Source organism: Nanorana parkeri, unplaced genomic scaffold, assembly GCF_000935625.1.
Source record: "Nanorana parkeri isolate BGI_ZX_2015 unplaced genomic scaffold, ASM93562v1 scaffold119, whole genome shotgun sequence".
Classification (NCBI taxonomy): domain Eukaryota; kingdom Metazoa; phylum Chordata; class Amphibia; order Anura; family Dicroglossidae; genus Nanorana; species Nanorana parkeri.
In genome coordinates, this window is record NW_017306387.1 from 1,810,291 (window position 1) to 1,823,560 (window position 13,270).

General features: G+C 43.1%; 1 protein-coding gene across 1 annotated transcript in view; it reads left to right on the plus strand.

Moving 5' to 3' along the window:
- The window catches only part of TAF5 (TATA-box binding protein associated factor 5), a 14,255-nt gene extending 1,230 nt beyond the window's left edge, over positions 1-13,025 (plus strand). Inside the window, exons 2-12 of the mRNA XM_018553398.1 lie at positions 3-70; positions 1,286-1,523; positions 3,719-4,034; positions 4,114-4,277; positions 6,446-6,581; positions 6,695-6,815; positions 7,699-7,828; positions 8,996-9,160; positions 9,692-9,869; positions 10,590-10,767; positions 12,416-13,025. Of these exons, the coding sequence (XP_018408900.1) occupies positions 3-70; positions 1,286-1,523; positions 3,719-4,034; positions 4,114-4,277; positions 6,446-6,581; positions 6,695-6,815; positions 7,699-7,828; positions 8,996-9,160; positions 9,692-9,869; positions 10,590-10,767; positions 12,416-12,633 (1,912 nt within the window). The 3' untranslated portion in view covers positions 12,634-13,025. The remainder of the gene's footprint in view (positions 1-2; positions 71-1,285; positions 1,524-3,718; positions 4,035-4,113; positions 4,278-6,445; positions 6,582-6,694; positions 6,816-7,698; positions 7,829-8,995; positions 9,161-9,691; positions 9,870-10,589; positions 10,768-12,415) is intronic.
- Positions 13,026-13,270: the final 245 nt, after the last annotated feature.

Here is a 13,270-nt window from a genome sequence, read left to right on the forward strand (position 1 = left end):
AGTCTGCTGAGCCGGGTCACCGCCGGCAGTGCGGCCATCTCCTCCGCCGCGCACACAGCGGGAAAAGGTGAGAACGATAGGGCTGCTCTATGGGGTCCCCGGAGACATGGCCAAAATAATGGAAACCCCCCCACAAGAGCCTCTCAGCTTCCAGAGGTGCAGGGCACTTCGGTAAGTCACAATCAGTTGGACTTGTTCAGGGTTCGTGAGGACCTTCCATAGCTTACCCAAGTCTCTTCTTCCAGCTAGGAGGCATCCTCCTCATTACAGGACCAGTCCAGATGAATGTGACTGCTGCTGGCTGCTCCATAGATGAGACCTCCATAGATGAGACCTCCATAGATGAGACCTCCATAGATGAGACCTCCATAGATGAGACCTCCATAGATGATGCTGATCGGCGTCTTTGGTTGCTAGGGCGCAGGTGGCTCCTGCTGATCGGCATCCTTGGTTGCTTGGGCGAGGAGGGCTTTTGCTGCTGGGCGCCCTTGGGTGCTGGGGCGTAGAGGGATTTTGCTGCTGGGTGCTAGGGCGCAGAGGTCTTTTTTTTGCTGGGCGCCCTTGGCTGCTGGGGGCACGGAAGGCTTTTGCTACTGGGCGCCCTTGTGTGCTGGGGGCGCGGAGGGCTCCTGCTGCTTGGCGCCCTTGGCTCCTGGGGGCGCGGAGGGCTCCTGCTGCTTGGCGCCCTTGGCTGCTGGGGGGCACAGACTTGTGCTCCAGTAGAGTATGTATACATATGTAAACGTTGGCACAAACCACTTTTTGCTCCATTGAGCTGGTCAGTTCTATTGCATGACATTACAGCAAACACCATGTTTTCTGGTGTGTATGGCTAGCACTATGCTCTTTGCATTCCCTGTTCTCGTTTGGGATCCCCACTTTCTAGTTTTTCATCTTAATCTTGCTTTGTGTTTTGTACTTTCTAAAGACACGCACTGGGGGGAATGTATCAAAACTGGAGCAGTTGTGCATGGCAACCAATCGGCTTCTCTTTCATTTTCAAATCTCAACTGAGCAAACTGAAGAGAGAAGCTGATTGGCTGTCATGCACAGCTGCTCCAGATTCTTCTGCTCCAGTTTTGCTAAATTCCCCCCACTGAGTTTATGTAGAAGTTCAGATTCTGTCTGTATTCTCAGCAGTGACTTTACGTGATTGCGAATGAAAACATTCAGTGAATTCATATTGCTAATGGTGTTTTCTTTGCAAGCTCAAATATAATCATTAAATATTATAACAATTCTGATTTTATAATGTCACTTTTTTTTTTTTTCTTTTCAGGCATAATAATAAATAGTGGCCCACAGGACCAGCCAGATGTCAGTGCTGTTCTGTCTGCATACACCCAGCAAGGCGATCCGGCTCTGTATGAGGAATATTACAGTGGCCTAAAGCGATTCATTGAGTCTGTACTGGACTGCCATCGAGCAGAGCTATCTCAGTTATTCTACCCTCTCTTTGTACACATGTATCTGGAACTGGTCTACAATCAGCACGAAAACAAAGCCAAATCTTTCTTTGACAGGTGAGCAATGTGGCAAGGGATGTTAGTGGGTTTTCTTTTGCAGGTGCCCTAAGCAACACACTAACGGGCAGAGAGGTCTGAGGGGTGGGATTCATCTTGCAATGTAAATGATGTGCAGCATTAACCACTTCAAGACCAGGTGTTTAGACCCCCTTCCTAGCCAGGCCATTTTTCAGTATTCAGCGCTGCGGTACTTTGACTGACGTTTATTCCGTCATGCAGCGCTGTACTGAAATGAATTTTAATCTCCCCTGTCCGATCCTCCACAGCTGACTGGTGGAATGGGGAGGGGGCGGGCACAGCTGCTGTCAATCCCGCAGCTGGGTGGATCTATTGAGCCGACTTGTGACAGTCTCATTGTCCCACGCCGGCTCGGACTATGAGGATGAGTGTAAATCACTCACCTCATAGTTCTCCTTTAACTGAACAAAACTGAAGATAGAAGCTGATTGGTTGTCATGGGCAACTGCTCCAGCTTTGATAAAATTCCTCCTGTGTGTCATCCAACTTCAGTGTGCCCAACTACCAAACAGAGCCCTCTACTACTTAACATCCCCGTTTGTCAAAAAAAAATAGCGATACTCCAGGTAGATATAAAAAGGGAAATGAATCGAGCTATTAAAATCACATCATATATTATAAACCCAGCCAGTAAAAGCAGCTGAATTTGACTTGGTATTAAACTCTGCAATCCCCCATGCAGCAGCACGCAGACTGGGACAGGACGGCGCAGGATTGGGAGCCAAATAGGTGCGCTGCATGCAAATGTGTGGACAAGAAACAAAAAAACAGAGCAGAGAGATGACTTAGTCTTGCTGCTGCTACTTTGCTGTTCAGTCCGCAAGCTAGCAGTGGAGAGACTACTGTATTAGCTCATTATTCCTTAAATCTAAGTGACGTCCTCCACCTGACCATGCTATGTTATAGGGTTGAAAATCTCGGGACTAGATTCAAAGAAATACAAATCCCTTGACAGCTAAAACTCTCTTAGATGCATTTCATCTGGGCACTCAGCCATTTGCCTGAAGTTCAGCTTTAACTTCTATTGCCCACAATACAGGAATGTGCGTGCTGAACATCCCAGATGTGGAGACGTGGATCACTCACAGCTCCATGCAGGGATTCCCCCTCTCCCCTGTCCGATCCTTCACAGCTGACTGGTGGAATGGGGAGGGGGCCACCCAGCTGCTGTCAATCCCGCAGCTGGGTGGATCTCGACAGTAATGTCGGGATCCGTCCCGGCTGCGGCGTCTCGGTATACTGTGAGCTGTAGCTCACGGTATACTAAGCTTTGGGTGATGGGAGGACGCTAGTTTGTGTCCTCCCGTTACCCTTAGGAGAACTATGGGAAAAGCCCTGACCCCATAGTTCTTTAAGTTTGAATTTTCTGATATTTAACCCAATTGCAAATGGTCTCTAATGTGTCGGTATATTGAGCAAGAAAACTCCAGTTTGCATCTGAAAATGTAAAAACAAAATTGTTCCTCTTAAAGGATATAGAATCTTATATGCTTTATGATTGTTAGGGATCATATGCTTTATGATTGTTATGCACATCTACCAATACTAGTATCAGTGCTGATACTGATGCTCCGATGCCTAGCACGATGCCCGAGCTTCAGATGTACCCTGTACCCCCCTTCCTGATTGGCCAGAAAGCCGGCTCCATGCTTCCTTGTCATCTGGTGACGAGGGAGCATGGAGACGGTTCCTGGCTAATCAGCAAGCCAGGTGGGCGGGTCATTACACGCCGCCTGGATTCCTTCATGGGATATTCGGTATCGGCGAGTGCCGTAAAAAAATCGGTACTCGATACTGAAAAATCGTTATCGGTGCATCCATAATTATTGTGCTGTGTAGTGAAAGGAGCAGCATCACCGCAAGTACAAACTTCATCTTCTTGAGGCCCATTCACACTAGCCCAATCTGCTTCGGTGTAGTAAATGCAGGTACGTGGCATTAGGGTATCCCATGTATTTGAATGGGCTGTCCAGTGCCCCACATTGGACCAAAAATTGTGCGTTTAGCATTTTCGCAGGTGCACTCGGATGGCATATTGGGGTGCTGTTCAGCATGAATGGCACTACAGCTCATTAATGCTCGTCACACACCATAATTATAACATTTTATTACTACACATATCGAGGACCAACACTTACTCTTATTTTTCAAACCTACAACTTTTTCTATTCAAGATTCCATGGAGACCAGGAATGTTACTATGAAGATGATCTCCGCATTTTAGCCAGCCTCTCCAAGAAGGAGCACATGAAAGGCAACGAGACCATGTTAGACTTCCGAACAAGCAAGTTTGTGCTAAGAATATCCCGGGACTCCTATCAGCTGCTTAAGCGCCATCTCCAGGAGAGGCAGAACAATCAGATATGGAGCATAGTACAGGAACACTTGTACATTGATATATTTGATGGCATGCCACGAAGCAAACAACAGATAGATGCCATGGTGGGCAGCTTGTCTGGGGAAGCCAAGCGTGAAGCAAACAAAGTGAAGGTGTGTATTTCAAGCAGTTATATATTTGTGTGTGTCCAGGTATAAGCTACTGAAGAATTCCAAATGTATATTTTTGCAGATGTTCTTTGGTCTTCTGAAAGAACCAGAGATTGAAGTCCCTTTGGACGATGAAGACGAGGAAGGAGAAAATGAAGAAGGAAAGCCAAAGAAAAAGAAGCCAAAGAAGGATAGTGTTGGCTCAAAAAGCAAGAAGCAGGACCCGAATGCACCACCTCAGAACAGGTATAGAAATGTCACATATCTTAGGAACTCTTCCCTGAGCAGCTTCCATCTCAGTGAAAGCATCTAAGAACCCCCTACTCCTTTCTGATGTATTCATTGCCATCAACACACAATGGATCTCTCCACATCTGGGATGTTCAGCACGCACATTCCTGTATTGTGGGCAATAGAAGTTAAAGCTGAACTTCAGGCAAATGGCTGAGTGCCCAGATGAAATGCATCTAAGAGAGTTTTAGCTGTCAAGGGATTTGTATTTCTTTGAATCTAGTCCCGAGATTTTCAACCCTATAACATAGCATGGTCAGGTGGAGGACGTCACTTAGATTTAAGGAATAATGAGCTAATACAGTAGTCTCTCCACTGCTAGCTTGCGGACTGAACAGCAAAGTAGCAGCAGCAAGACTAAGTCATCTCTCTGCTCTGTTTTTTTGTTTCTTGTCCACACATTTGCATGCAGCGCACCTATTTGGCTCCCAATCCTGCGCCGTCCTGTCCCAGTCTGCGTGCTGCTGCATGGGGGATTGCAGAGTTTAATACCAAGTCAAATTCAGCTGCTTTTACTGGCTGGGTTTATAATATATGATGTGATTTTAATAGCTCGATTCATTTCCCTTTTTATATCTACCTGGAGTATCGCTATTTTTTTTTGACAAACGGGGATGTTAAGTAGTAGAGGGCTCTGTTTGGTAGTTGGGCACACTGAAGTTGGATGACACACAGGAGGAATTTTATCAAAGCTGGAGCAGTTGCCCATGACAACCAATCAGCTTCTATCTTCAGTTTTGTTCAGTTAAAGGAGAACTATGAGGTGAGTGATTTACACTCATCCTCATAGTCCGAGCCGGCGTGGGACAATGAGACTGTCACAAGTCGGCTCAATAGATCGGGAAGTGAGCGAACACATACTGTCGGGAAGTGAGCGAACACATACTGTCGGGAAGTGAGCGAACACATACTGTCGCTAGCTCACTTCTCCATTCTGACCCTGCAGAGAGCCGTGACTGTCACTCATGGCTCCCTGCAGGGATTCCCCCCCCCACTCCGACCCTCCAGTGCTGACAGGAGGAACGAACAGTGGAGGGGGCGGGTACATCTGGGTCTGCCTCTAGATAGGTAGTCATCTGTCACTAACGCAGATGGGCGGATCTCGACAGTAATGTCGCGGTCTGTCCCGGCTGCGGCGGTCTCCGTATACCAATGTAAAGCAAATATGTTGTGCTCGGTCTATGTGAACCAACTGCACACTAAAGTGTTAATAAACGAATCTGTGTAAAAATTACAACAATCCGTGTGAAAAAATTGATTCAAGTGGATTATTTACATATGACTAGAAGGTTCAACACACAAACATAATAAGAATAATAAAAATCAACACTGGAACCTTCAGAATTAGGTAAAAAAAATAAAAACGTGCAAATAAATCAAAACTCCAAAATAACAGCAAAGAAACTGACATTTCAAGGGGCATGTATCATTACATGCATAACCAACGAACAGCACTTTAAGAAAGGGCAACTTCCTTCTCTCAGTGACACTTGATCAATCTGTCCGGCAGTCCTCCAAACATTCAATGACAATTCCCCAAGAGGGGCTCCTTGTTAAAGAGGTCTTTTAAAGTTCTGGTTTTCCAACCCCTTCTAATGTCTCCTTGTCAAGTACCGGCGTGGGTCTCTCCGTCTCCTTCGGTCACCTGATCCCTCGCCGCCTGGAATGGCGGCGTTCACCTAATAGTGTCCCCCAGGGAAAAATTTGAAGGAGACAGAGGAGGCTATCTAAGTGCAGTAACACGAATATTTATTTCATAAAAGAACTCAAATGCACTTACGGAAACAACGAAAAAAATCGAGCTTTTGAGCGTTAGCAGCACTCAGCTAAGAGAGATGAAGGCAGGTTTTCCTTTGACATGTTTCGTTCAATGACTTTCTCAAAAAGGTCTCCGTATACCGCAAGCTGTAGCTCGTGATGTACTGAGCTCTGGGTGACGGGAGGACGCTAGTTTATGTCCTCCCACGACCTTTAGAACTATGGGGAAAAACACTTAGCCCATAGTTCTCCTTTAAGACTTGAAAATGAAAGAAGCTGATTGGTTGCCATGCTCCAGTTTTGATAAATTCCCCTCACTATCTTTTCTGTTTGTTACCTGACCTTCTCTTTTTTTTTTTCTTTAGAATTCCTCTTCCTGAACTAAAGGATTCTGATAAACTGGATAAAATCATGATTATGAAGGAAGCTGCCAAAAGGGTTCGCCTTAGCCCTGATTTTTTGCCTACGATCTGTTTCTACTCATTCCTGAATGCTTACCAGGTAGGTAGTTTTTCACTAGATGCCATGTTCTTGGTAAATGGAATCTGTATTATGCGTACGCTTATCATTCAGCATCTTTCTGATAAAACAGCCTGTGTGTTATTGTTGTGCAGGGTTTGACTGCGGTGGATGTTACGGATGATTCCAGCATGATCGCCGGAGGGTTTGCGGATTCTACTGTGCGCGTGTGGAGTCTGACGCCCAGAAAACTTCGGAGTGTCAAAAGCACATCTGGTAATTTTAGTTAATGGTTTGGTAATGTGCGAGATGTGTCAGGATACTGATTTCAACACAAACCTTGTACGCTAGCTTTTTGTGTCAGTGCTCCATAGTTCTAGGTGTCGGATTGTTTCCATTTGATATATGTGGGGTTTTCTTTTTGCTCTTTGAAGAAATATTGATGACCTGGTCTCAGTCACGACTAAACTGACATCTGCTTCCCTAATGGGTGTGCTCATTTAGTTCACAGCTTCATTATGACACAAACATACTCTAATCCTCACTGTCTGCACATAAATATCCAACCTGCCCCTCAGTCACTTTCACCTCTGACCACCAGGTTCTGACACCCTTTCCCCATTCAGGTCTTTAAGGGCACCTCTAGTGAATCCAGCTTTCACATTCATGTACAGTTAAATGCACCACTAGAATCTTCAGCATCACACACTTCTGTGAATGTCAGGGGCACGTGGCTCAATCATCCCTATCCGGCTCATAAACTAGTGGTTTGTCCTTTTATAGTCGGGAATACCATTTTTGAGTAAGGTAAAATTCCATACTAGTTTGCATTTTGTTATCTAGCAAGTGGTGCTTTTTAGGCTTTGGTGTGGGTTGTGGGTTTTTTTGTCATCTAACTACTGCTTAGTAGTCTGTTGCAAAAAAACTCTGTAGCACAAGCTGTAATTTACACACAGGAGTCAGTCTTGCATTCCACTGACCTATTCTTTATGAAATGGATTAGAGTGAACTTTTAGTCGATGAGGCAGGGTGCTACTGCTATGTCTCTTTAGCTAACTCGTAGTTCTTGGGGGAATCCTTTGCCATGTCTTGAATGTCAAATTGTTAAAACAGAAATAAAACCTCAGTTTTAGAAACTAATAAACGTCACCTTTCTTAGATCTCGGCGTGATAGACAAAGAAGCAGATGACGTTCTGGAAAGGATTATGGATGAGAAGACCTCAAGTGAGATAAAGGTTTTATATGGTCACAGCGGGCCTGTCTATGCAACCAGCTTCAGTCCAGACAGGTGGGAAATGGTGGTATTTTTCACAGTGGTTTGGAGAGTACATACATTTGTTGGTTAACATTAACAAAATATCCATTTTCATAAGGAAGTAGAACCTGTTGCTTATGACACAACTCCCTTAAAATGAAACTTCAGTCTAACGGAACAAACCTAAACAGCAACAAAAAGGCAACAACTTGATCAGTTTTTAAAACATGGCAGAGTAATGTGAGATGAATTCACAGGGTGCACAATTCAATTCACAGATACTGTGCAATGTCCAGTGTGAAGAGGTTTGCAAATATCTGTAAAGCATTTATGATGGCTCCTGCATCACAGTCTTCTAATTGGAGCACCAACTGTGGTATGTGCAGCTTTAAATACATTGAAAGTAGGCTTACCTGGAGGTGACCCATTTTATTATGGTAGAAGCACATGAAAAATCCAGGCTTACCCGATTACATTGGGAAGAGTTCAAAATGTCCTCTGTGCATGCTAGCAGGAACTGTACCCAAATGGTCTTATTTGTATTGCATGCATTATAGTCCATGCCCTTATTTGTTTTCATTTGTCGAAACATCTGACTTTTATGCTGTTGTTTTTGGTGTATGCACATGAGAAGTCTTCAGCTGCTATTTTTGTGTGCGTCACAACAAGGAATTGGGGTAGCTTACCAATAAGCCTGCTGTCAATCGATACAATGCTAAACTTGTATCCTAGTGTTGGTTCTGTCCTATTTTTACACATTTGCAACCAAAACATTTTTGGCCTCAAAACAGGTCCGTTTCTCTTTTCTGCCTTATGGGGCATCAGGCGGAAATTGTCATATTGTGCACGTTATAATAAAAGTTGGTTTACTTCCCTTGCTGCCTTTACTATTAGTAGATGATCAGTTGTTTTGCTGACAAACACTGGTGCATAACTGAGCTGTTGCCACCAGCTTTTCCATGCAATGCGATTTGGTGTGTGTTTACTAGGTATTGTATATTATTGCATATTGTACAAACATTATTTTATTTATAGAAAATGTCATTATTTTTGGTAGGAATTGTACATCCTTATGCTTCAAGTTGCTAAGACATTTTATCCATAGGTGTTGTATTATCAGTGAAATAATCTAACTGTACCTTCAGTATAATTTGGTCATTTCTGTCTTATTGAATCGTCATTTTTGGTTTTATATCCTAGGAATTACTTATTATCAAGCTCAGAAGATGGCACAGTCCGTTTATGGAGTCTGCAGACATTCACCTGCTTAGTGGCATACAAAGGGCATAACTATCCAGTGTGGGATGCACAGTTCTCTCCATATGGGTACTACTTTGTGTCCGGAGGACATGACAGAGTTGCTCGGTAAATGTCTAACTTACCATTTGTATCCTTGATGCTTGGCTTTCTTCTCAAATCAGTACTACCCTATTCTTTTGGTGTTTTTGTGTATTCTTGCTGGCATTCAGTTCAAAGATAAATGTGTTTTCAGATAGCGGGCACTTAATATTTTTGCCCTACATATCATCCTATGGCCCACTGCAATGTTGGCATCCATTTTTTTTTTTTTTTTTTCTGCTTGTGCAGTGAATCCCTATAGAGTTCTATGGCACAGTCTCCACAGGCAGGAGACGCTTGGAAGACTGACCCATAGAAGTCTGAGGACCCAGCTGCAGCCAGTAGGAAGGTAGTTGAGTCCGCAGAATGTAAGCGGTGTGATGGGCTGAGAATTGAGTTTCAGGTAACTGCATCCGGGAGACGTTACTCTAACAGGGTAAATGTACTTTCTACGAAAATACTTTTACTTTCTGGGTAACCAAACAGGCTGTCTATTTGATATAAGCCATGCCAAACTTCCATGTCCACCTGATGATTTTTTTTCCATGTCTTTAACAGCTTATGGGCCACGGACCATTATCAGCCTCTACGTATCTTTGCCGGCCATCTTGCAGATGTCATAAGTACTCGTTTTCATCCAAACTCCAATTACATAGCCACGGGCTCTACAGACAGAACGGTCAGAGTATGGGATGTTTTAAATGGCAACTGTGTGAGGATTTTTACTGGACACAAGGTAATTAGTGAATTGTTTCACGCTCATCTCTGTACAGTATATGAAGGTTAAAATGGCATATTCCAAATGTTTAGAAAATGTACCCTTTGCCAACGACTCTTATTTACATGCTGCTACAATCATGATATGAGCATCTGCTATTCAATCATGACATTGAACAGTTATTGGAACAGTTTTGTTTTGGTTTTTTTATGTTCTCACCTAGTAATCCTCCAAATTACACATTTCCATGTCCTAGGGTGGCTATGCTCACTCCACTTTGTCTCTGGATGTAGCCGTGGTTGTCACTGTACTGGGTACTTTACAGAAGCATGGAAGGAAGATTAGGTTGTTTGTATGTTCAGTTTAGTTCACAGGAAGTGAGGACATTACCTTTTCTCAAAGGATCAACAGGTGCTTTTTTTTTTTTTTTTTTTTTTTTTTTTTTTTAAATTTTTTTTTGAAAAAAAATTTTTTTTTTTTTTTTTTTTTTTTTTTTTTGCTGAAATTGTTCTTGGCCTGAAAAATGATCCAGCCACCACATCTAAGGACTAGCAAGCTGCCATAGATTACATTTTTGTTCTTGCGTTTGCTTTTCTTTTAATACTTAAAAATATGTTGGTTCACAGAGCTCTCGTAGGTCTTTATATGCATGTTCTATATCTGGGGTACATATGTGTCAAGTTGAAACTGTGTAGTAGGCTTTTGTTGACTTTGTTCTTAATGTTTTTGCTTCTGCAGGGACCAATTCACGCATTGGCATTTACTCCAAATGGAAAGTTTCTGGCTACTGGGGCAACAGACGGCAGAGTCTTGCTTTGGGATATCGGCCACGGTTTGATGGTTGGAGAATTAAAGGGTCACACTAACACAATCTATGCACTTAGGTTTAGCCGAGATGGAGAGATTTTAGCATCAGGTATGTCCATGAATTATTTTAATGTGTATTCATTTAGTACAGAGGCAGCTGTAGCATGAGATGGAAAGCTAGGCTCATTCAAACCAAATAGTCAGATACTTTGCAGTTCAACTTCAGTTTAGTCATCTGTATGTGGTTTTATATCAAGGAACTTAGTGTGCTTAACCAGGTTAATTTAGACTGAATGTGTCTGATTCACACTGGTACACCATGCTAGACAATCAAACCAGATTGTTTCTTTTTTATATTTAGACCTAATTAATGTTTACTCATTTTTATCCATTACGTTGCAATTTTATAGGCAGGAGCAGAGTGTCAGCACACTGCAGCGAGAGGTGCAGATCTTGGCTCACTGGGGATAGGAGGAAGATTGTAGGTTGTTGTTGTGGAATGGGGGGTGGTAATGGAGGGAGAAGGCAGATCAAAGCTTATCCTAGTAAGAACCATCAGGAAAGTGGACACAGCACTACCAGACCAGGGGCAAGTGAGGAGGTAGTGTGGTCAAGGATGCTGAGTATGAGGGAGATAAAGGAAGAGGAATGGGGGGCAGGCAGAGTGTGGAGCACTTTGTGAGCTTTTGGGAGAATATGCAAAATGGATGTTCATCATGGCTTTGGCTTCAGAAGAGGAGATAAGCATGGACCAGGGAAGAGAAGAGACAGTGTGAGTTGCTTGTTGCTCATATTGGAATGGTGAGAGACATGTGTGCCATTTGGATGAAAAAAAAAATGCAGGAGCTGATGAACAAATGGGGTGCGACTTTAATGATTATGGCTGGGGAAAGGAAGTTCACTATTGCACCAGATGTGTGAAAACACTGCAGTTCATACCAGTACAGTCTTGGCATACACATAGCGTGTCTCCGTCATGCCAGTGTACTGTAGAAAGGGCAGTATTGTGGATCAGAGAGTGAAATGAGAGTTCATGGAGTGTAAAGTATCATTGAGGCAGCAGGTAGAGATTTCCAATGTTGGGCATTCAATAAAGCGTAAGGAAGAAGTCTAGGGCTGAATGTCGCAGCCTGCACAGTGTTGTAAATATGGTTGCTAACTCATCCTTAAATATGAACACATCTGGATGATTAAGATACTGAATAAATCTGATAACACATTTATCAGGGTTTTCATGAGGCAGCATAGACTAGATTGTGCAGGGAGAGTTGCTATAAAATGTAGTGGGGGCAGTGTGCGTGTCTGGCCTACCAAAATAAATAACTCCGCTCTGGGTTGTGTGGTAGGCACTGTGACAAATGATGCCGAGGTGGATGTTGGTGCATGCATGTACAATGTCGCTGGAGTTTTAGGCAGTGTATGAAATGCATGGTTCAGTACAGGAGAACTGCTATAGCATTACCTTCTCTGTAACGAATGAAGTAAATCATACAAAAATGTCATTCTTCCCAAATCTTGATTTACTAAAACCAACAGTGTTTACAAAAGAGGGAAGAGTTTTGAGAAGGCAGAAGTGAACAATCTAGGACAACATAGCGAATTTGGAAAATGCTCCAGCTCTATGTTGTCCTAGAAGATAATTTGACTTTTCCATAATCTTTATAGTTCTGTGAATAACACTGTAAAATCTACTTGGCTGACTTTGTATTTGTTTTCTGATTTGAAACATTATTTTTGGTTTTGCCTCCCACATTTAGGTTCAATGGATAATACAGTTTGTTTATGGGATGCAATAAAAGCTTTTGAAGACTTGGAAACAGATGACTTCACAAGTGCTGCAGGACATATAAACTTGAATGAAAATTGCCAAGAGCTACTTCTTGGGTCCTATCTGACAAAATCCACGCCTGTTGTTCATCTTCATTTCACACGAAGAAACCTTCTTCTGGCTGCTGGAGCGTTTAGCCCACAATGAACAATTGCACTTTCTAGCTGATGCAAAAAAAAAAAAAAAATATTCTTCCGTCTGACTCTTGACTGTCTGACCAGGGCCGAGACCATGTTATGCAATGTTACCAAATGGGATTCTGATGTCAATTTATTGCAAGACTCTTGCATTCTCCACACTGCCTTGTTTATGCCCTAGACTGACTCAACAAAACAAGAGGAATAGATAACAAATGCAAAACTGGTGCTGTGCGCATTTGACAGTTATAGTTTAAGCACTGAGTGCTTGTATTTATGTAACTAACAGTTGATGCTTCAGCATTTGTCCATGAAATTTCAGAAGAGTTAGAGAGATTAATATAGTGTAGCAGTGTGAAGGCTAGAGCTCATGGGTGTATTCTCTTCCCTCACAGCAGTGCTGATCAATGGGACCTGACAAGTGGTCAACTAACTGATGGATGGTAATGGTCAGTAGTAGTCACCAAAGCAGCACATGCAGCATAGAGGTTGCGTGTATGCGTTTATCATCCTGCTCAAGGTTTCATCTGATCTTGCACCTGCTGGGAGGTGTGAGTGACCCTATTTCAGATCCTTTTCTGTGGGAAGAGAAAACACTTAGGCTAGAACCAATCATCTGTGTATAGCTTTACGTATTCATGAACATT